Source organism: Vombatus ursinus, unplaced genomic scaffold (genome assembly GCF_900497805.2).
Source record: "Vombatus ursinus unplaced genomic scaffold, bare-nosed wombat genome assembly UNPS02014945.1, whole genome shotgun sequence".
In the NCBI taxonomy this organism is placed as follows: Eukaryota; Metazoa; Chordata; class Mammalia; order Diprotodontia; family Vombatidae; genus Vombatus; species Vombatus ursinus.
The window spans coordinates 26735316-26743021 of NW_020954723.1; the positions used below are offsets into that span (position 1 = coordinate 26735316).

Here is a 7706-nt window from a genome sequence, read left to right on the forward strand (position 1 = left end):
TCTCTTCCCTTTTCTTCCCTTCCTTCCCTTCCCTTCTCTTCCCTTCTTAGTCTGATTATTATGAGAATCAGTCTCGCTTTCATATTAATACATTAGGACATTGGCTGTGATGCCCTGAGTCATGTCATGAAATGTTCTCTCCTTCTTATGTGAAGGGGACACTCCCAACTTCTCACAGAAGGGTATGATTTTTGAGATGGCTTTCCAACAGCAACAACAACAAAACAAAACAAAACAAAACAACAGCTAACAGTTATAGAATATTTTAACATCTGCAAAGTGGTTGAACATCATCATTACAATCCTGTAATGCAGGTTCTTTTTTTTTTTGAGGGAGTTTCCACAACTTTCCCAAAGTACCTACATTGCGAATGTAATAATCCATGCAAATCAGTAACCCATTGGCAGCTCATAGTTTTAGAAAGTGCCTCAGGGCACCAAACTCTGGTTGATATAGACAAAGAAGGCAAAAAAGTGAAAATTTTACATTCTAAAGAGATGTTCCTCTGGCAGTCCTTAAACTGCCACTGGCCCTTCATGCCAAGGTATAGGGTTAGAGGAATACAGCCTGGTGGCAAAGATACTTTCTTAGCTAAGAAAGATAAGGCTGAAAAGGTTGTTCTATATTTGAAGATAAGAGGAAGGGTTTGATTAAAAGGCGGCTTTTTCAAAGTATGTATTTTTAAAGTCAAATTCAGTTATACTTGTTCAAATTATTAAGTTTAGCTCATTTAGTTAAGTTTAAAAATAAGTTAAGAGTATGTGTCAGAGTCAGGGCTTTCTGATTCCAAGGTCAGCCCCCTATCCATTATACTACCCTGCCTCTTGGCAGATACCAATAGAACCTCTATTTTGCAGATAAAGAAAGTGAGGCTTAAGTTAAATAATGTTCTCAGGGTCATACAGTTAGTAAGTGTCCACAGAAGGATTTGAACTCAGGTCCTCATGACTTCAAGTCCAGCATAAGAAATAGGGAATATAATTAGGCTGATAGATCCACTCTTTTTGACCCAAATCTTTGAAATGGTATGCTTCAGTGAGATGGTTGACCAAGGTTAGGGACAAAGCCTTAAGTTATAGAATAGAGCAAGTTGATTGGTCTAAAAAAAGAACCAAATCCATGAAGTTGTCATTGTAAGACCCATTGCAGCACTGAGTCTCCAGACCATGGAGTATAGGCCACTCACAACGATGGTCATATTAACCCTTGATTCCATGGAAGAAATGGAGTTCTACCCCTCCTCCCCTGTTTCCATCACACTGAGATTACTGAATTTCTGTTCAGAAGTGTAGAGCCTGACCCAAAGCATGAATTCCAATGCACAGTGCCCTTTGATTCTGAAATTTATTCAGGGTCCTCTCACCATATTTCTGATCTACTTCTGTGGTCCACACCTTGGGCCCTGGCAAGGAATCTTCCTAATTTGTCCCAGAAGAACCCTTTTGGATGATCTTCCCTTCTTCCCTACACCTCTTTCTTGCCTTTGTGGGATGGTTTTTTGAACTGAAAGATCTCTCTGTCTCTTTGTTTGTCTCTGTCTCTCTTCCCCTCCCTCCCTCTCTGTCTCATCTTTGTCTCTTTCCCTCTCTCCCTGTCACCCTTTGTCTCCATCTGTCTTTTTTCCTCTCTCCTCTCCCTCTTCTCCCTCCTCTCTGTCCTCTGTTTCTCCATCTCTCTCTCTGTGTCTCTCTCCTTCTGTTTCCTTTTGTCTCCATCTCTTACTCTCCCTCCCTCTTCTCTCTCCTTCTCTTTCTTTCCTCTTCCCTCTCTTTCTCTTTTTCAGAAGTGTGGGGTTTAACAGACAAATGAACCCACTCAATCATGTCCTCTTAATCTGCTACTCCCAGAAACCTTGCCCCATTCCCTCAGGGACAATCTAGCATGGTTTTTGTGTGTTACCTCAGCCGCCATAACCTGGCCTTGGGTCTGGTTTACTTTTTGGTGCTTAGTATCTATCATAATATATAAGTATTTGCATCCCTCTAATCTATTCCATTCTCCCCACAATGCCTCTCTGGCTTATTGTCTAATTGCCTTCTGTCCTAATCACGTTGGTGTTTTTTTTTTTTTTTAACTGATGGGAAGCATGAGTGATGGAGCAGGGTGTCTCAGGTTTATTTTGTCCCTGGCAGTGAAAGGTTTAATGTTTAATCTTCTCTTTTCTCCATGGGACACAGCTGGGTGGTTGAGGTCCCACGCAGGGTTGATTTTGGTCATTCTTTCCCGAGCCAAGAGGACACATCCATGGCTCAAGAAACGATGCACCCATGAGATCATTGTTCCTATTCTCTAAGGGAAATCAAAGAGCTGTCTTCTAACAATGACCTTTTTTTTTTTGGGATTCCTCCAGGTCACCCCACCTGCCTGCAGTTTACCCTGAACATGACTGAGGCTGTCAAAACCTACAAGTGGCAATGCATTGAGTGCAAATCCTGCATACTCTGTGGAACCTCAGAGAATGATGTAAGTTTGAGGCTTTCCAAGTAGGGAAAGTGAATGCGGAGAGAGGAGGGGAGGGAAGGTGGGTTCTTTCCAGTGGTTCAACAAAAATGTCAGAAAGGGACCTCCTTAGCCATCGTTAAGTAGGAAAAAAAAATTCTTCAATCCACTTTCAGTAAAATGGTCTTAAGTCACTGGATCATAAGTTTAAGCTGGAAGGAACCTTAGAAATCTATCTAATTCAGAGGCATCAAATCCCAGCCCCAATGTGCCCAACTGGATAATTGGGAAATGTTTAACAAAAATACCTAAAATACAATACAGCATAGATGATGTTAATTTGTGGTTTTCTAAGTCAATCTGCAGCCTGAAAAGAACTGTTTCTATCTGAGTTTGACATCACTGTTCTTGTCCAACCTCCTCATTTTATAGATGAGGATACTAAGGCTCAGAGAGGTTAAGTGACTTGCCCAAGGTCACATAGGTGATAAGGGTCAGAGCCAAAATTTGAGTTCCAGTGCTCTGAATCACTGTTCTTTCTACTACAGGGCCCAGCCTAAGGTAGTTATGCTTGTGGAAATAGAGCTGATAGAGGTCGCTTCCCTGACCTGGGTTCTAGCTTGTTCTCTATTACTTTATTTTTCATTATTTTTTAAATTTATTTTTATTTTTTCATTATTTTTCCTTTTTCTTTTAGCCTTGCAGATAGGAGCCTTGTGGAAAATTAACTCCCAATAAGCTAAGTAAACTGATCTTTAGCAATGAGTGCTTTCCATAAATCCAGCTTTTTATGCAGTCTGGGAGGACTCTGACAGCTCTCTGAGGGAGCTAGAAGAACCTTTTGAATACATAGGAGGTGCTCATCACAGTCTTAATACTGTGACTTCCAGGGTGGTCTTGTGGGGAAGGTCCATGCAAACCCTGGCCCCTAACCCCTGCAGGATGGACTTGAGCAGCATTTATGCTTTCAGCTTGTCCTGTCCCTCTCCTAGGGCCAATCAAACCTCAGCTGTACTGGCAAGGTTTTCAGAGGAGTTAGATACTGCCAGGTAGCCCCTGGAAGTGGCTCTAGAACTAAGAAATGTTGGGCAAATAATACCTGATCTGGACAACTGCCTTGTGGATTGTTGAGTGGATATGAGGGATGGGAAGTTACTTCTATAAGGCCCCACAAGGAGTCTCCCCTATTGCCCATCAAACTTTTCTTAGATGGACTGAGGGCTTACAGGATCATAGCTGTATGAAATGAGATTTGCAAACCTTAAGACTCTATATGTGTTAGCTATTATTGTTTTTTGTGTAGAGTCAGAAAATGCTCTAGAGATCATTCAGTCAAAACAACTTATTTTTCAGACCATTTTTTTCAGAAATAGACACTCAGAGAAATTAAGTGATTTGTTCAAGGTCACTCAGAAAATGACCTTGAGGCAGGGGTAAGATTTGAACTCAGGTTTTCAGATTCTAAATCTTATGTTTTACACAGGCTTCTAAATGGAAAGGGCTCTTTAGAACAGAGAGCGGTTGGCTGAGGTTGAGAGGTAATCTCAGCCTCTCCTTTCTTTTGGGATGTCATAAAGGGTTGGAGGGGGTTGGGGGTGCTATTAAAACGCATAACAAAAAAGAAGACTAGAAGACTGGTGTCAGCATCCCTTCTCCCTGTTATTGCGCCCTCCCACCCAAATTTTCAAGTGCTCCAGAATGAGGATAGTCTCATCAAAATATCTGTACGCGAAGCTTGTTGGAATTTTGGACAGTTCCTAGGTGCCACCTGAGTCATAGTTTCACTAGCATGGATTAGTCAGAAGAGGGAAAGGCAGATCTGGGCCATACTCTACACTGAAGAATTGGGACAATGTAGGATTGGAGAGCGCACCCTGCTGTCATGAAAGGCCCAACTTTTGGGGAGTCAGATGGTCATTTTGCCATCTGTTATATGGTCAGCTAGCCAGCTCCTTCTTGGTAGTAAGCCTTCTCATTCTATAGAACATCTCACTGGCTTTTTCACTGGCTGCCCCCTGCTCTTCAATCCTAACCTGAAATGCTCTCTCTTCACCTCTGCCTCCTGGCTGCCCTGATTTCCTTCAAGCTCAAACCCCATCTTCTTCTTTTTTTGGTGGAGGGAGAGAGGCAATGGGGTTAAGTGACTTGCCCAGGATCACACAGCCAGTAAGTGTCTGAGATGGAATTTGAACTTAGATTCTCCTACTTTCAGGGTCGGTGCTTTGTCCACTGAGCCATATAGGTGCCCCTCAAATCCCATTTTCTTCAGGAAGTCTAGCCTTGTCCACCTTCTCTTCCACCCACTCTCCACCCCACCCCACCCCCAAACTGCAAGTGACTTCCCTCTGAGATTACTTCCCATTTACTCTCATTCTGTCTTAGATGTTCATAATTATGTGCATGGCTTGTCCCTCTTTAAAATACGACTTCCCTGAAAGTAGGAACCAAGTTTTTGCTTTTCTCTGTACCCCCAGCATTTGAACTTAGCCCAAAGTAACAGTACCTGCACATAGTAAACACATAATAGAAACTTATTGACTCCATCACTGGTTGATGTCTCTTTTTCAGCCCTCTCCTTTCTGCTTCTATCTCAGACCCTTGGATTTGGGTGCCCTGAGAAATTCTTTTTCCAACCCAACCGTGCCAGTTTTTTGGTTTTTGCTTCTTTGGCTCCCATTTGGGACCTTGCCCCTCTTTCCCTAGGTAGAGCTTTTCCCTCTGTCTCTGGGACTGCCTTCATTCCTGGAGAGTATCCTTCTCTGTGGGTGACATGATAGGTTTCATCATTCAAAGGGGGCCTTCTTGCAGCCTACTGAGGAGGGAGAGAAAGGAATGATCCCCTGTGGGAGGAAAGAGATGGCAGTAGTTATAAAAAAAAGGAGGGAGGGGAAGCTGAGAGAGAATTGGTGGAGGGAAGGGAAAGTTAAGAATGTCTTCTTGCAAGCTTTAAAGTCATCCTAAATTCTCTCCCAGCATCTCCTGTGGCTCAGCCAGGTGCAGTGAAGGGGTAGTCACCCTTGGAGCTGGGGAACCATGGTCTTCTCAAATATCAAGGTTAAAGAACTTTCAAAGACCAGGCTGCTAGAGTGGATCCTGACTCCTAGAGGTCATGAATGGGTTCAATTCAATCCAATAAGCATTTATTAAAAACCTGTCTTTCCAGATTTATTTCCCATTGCTTACTCCTTCTTGTGCTCTACATTCTGGCTTGCTGTTCCCCTTACAAAACATGCTATCTCCCACCACTGGCTGCACCCAATGCCAGGAATGCTCTCACTCCTCAGCTTAGGATTTCTAGTTCCATCCAAGGTTCAGTTCAAATGTCACCTCACATAAAGCCTTTCCTGAACCTCTCTCAATTGTTAGAGCTTCCCTCCCTTTGCAATGGCTCTAGGCTTACTTGATATACTTCTGTGTTTATTTATCTGTATGCGTATTCCCCTCTCCTCCATTTCTCCACTTCTCCTCCTCCCAGTTGACCATAAGCTTATGGAAGGCAGGGGCTGTTTTCATTTCTGTCTTTGTAAATATACACATATCATATTTGTGAAATATTTGTAAATAGATATTTGTAAACATAAACATATCACAGAACCTTATGCATAATAGATACTTAACACTTGGTTGCTGAGTTAAATTGCAACATTCAAGACACTGATTTAAATACATGTCCTAACATGAAGCTTTTCTATATGTCCTTGCTCTGCAGACTAGACTTTGGCTCTGATGGAAGCAAAGATGGGTTTTGAGACTGAACTCAACTTTGCAAACACTCTTTTGCTCACCTGCCTGGGGGCTGGGGTGATGGTGGTGCTGAAACACTTGACAAGTCATTGGTCAGTAGCCAAAGGAATGAGGTTCACCTCCTGCCTGGAAGATTGGGGATCCCAAACCCTAGTTTTCCTTTGCTTATCACTGCCCAGATCTTAGTTTGTTTCAGTCTCTGTCTTCCAGGATAGCCTGTGAGAAAGAAAGGGAGGCTTGGACCTTGCTTTGCTTCAGGGAGCTGAAAGGGACGCACTGCTTCATTTTCTCTTCATTATGGAGAGTTGTAAAGGCGCAGAGTACTGCTAGGATGTTTTTCCCATTAGAGTCCCCCCTGGAATTAAGCCAAAGGACAGAGGAGTTCAAGGCGGGACAGTGACACCTTGCTGACGCTAGGTACAAGTGATAAGGTCAACAAGTGATCCCTGAGCACTCATTACGTGTGTCTGGCACTGTGCTGGACACTGTGAGTTGGAGATTCATAGAACCATTCCTGATTTCATGGAGTTTATAGTCTAGTGAATAAGCCTTTTTTTATCAAGAAATCAGGCCCTGTGATTTCATTAGCATAGAGAATTTCTGTTGTGGAAACTCCCTCCACCAATGCTCAACAGCTCCACTTGGGACTCTAATTTATAATCTTTAAAAGTTGCCTAAAGGGGAAGCTAGGTGGCGCAGTGGATACAGTATCGGCTCTGGAGACAGGAGGACCTAAGTTCAAATCTGACTTCAGACACTTGACACTTACTAGCTGTGTGACCCTGAGCAATCATTAATCCCATTGCGTAGCCCCCCCCCCAAAAGTTGCCTAAAATTGGAGATGACAGAAAAACAGAAGATTTTTTTTTTTAAAAAGTTGCCAGAAACACCAAGAAGTTTCTACTTTCCAAAGGCTAGGATGTGTTAGAAGCAAGATTTGAACCCAGATGTTCTGGGCCTCAAACTCAGTCATCTATCCATTACACAGACTGTCTTTTAGCTTCTCCAACCAGAGCTATGATTTCATCAGCATGGGGAGGGGACTCTTCTCCACTGAAGTGGCTGCTCTATAACTTCTAGTCTTAGTTGCTAGGATCACTGAGATGTCAAGTGATTTGCCCATAGTCACTCAGCTGGTATGTATCAGACAGAATGTGAACTGAGAGCTTTCTGACTTCCAGGATGGTGTGCTATTCATTAAACAAAGTTGCCTCTCTATGCTATGAAAAGTTAAATAAACATAAAATAGTTTTTAAAATTTGATTTTTAAAAATCTAGATATATAGAAAAGGAGGAGGGCGTTCCAGTTGATAACAGTACCAGTGGCAGGTAAGTACATGAGAAATGTCCAAGGATTGTTGAATAGGTCAGTTTGTTTCGTTCACAAGGTGAGTAGATGAGATTAGAAAGGCAGATTAAAGCAGGATTTTGGTGATCATCATGAAATATTTATGGACCTAAAAGATTAACTCTGTTCTCTCTCTCTCTCTCTCTCTCTCTCTCTCTCTCTCTCTCTCTCTCT

At 42.6% G+C, this 7706-nt stretch overlaps 1 protein-coding gene across 1 annotated transcript in view; it reads left to right on the top strand.

Moving 5' to 3' along the window:
- DPF3 (double PHD fingers 3) overlaps window positions 1-7706 on the top strand; it is a 241970-nt gene that overhangs the window by 232695 nt on the left and 1569 nt on the right. Inside the window, exon 9 of the mRNA XM_027844832.1 lies at window positions 2352-2464. Within this exon, the coding sequence (XP_027700633.1) occupies window positions 2352-2464 (113 nt within the window). The remainder of the gene's footprint in view (window positions 1-2351; window positions 2465-7706) is intronic.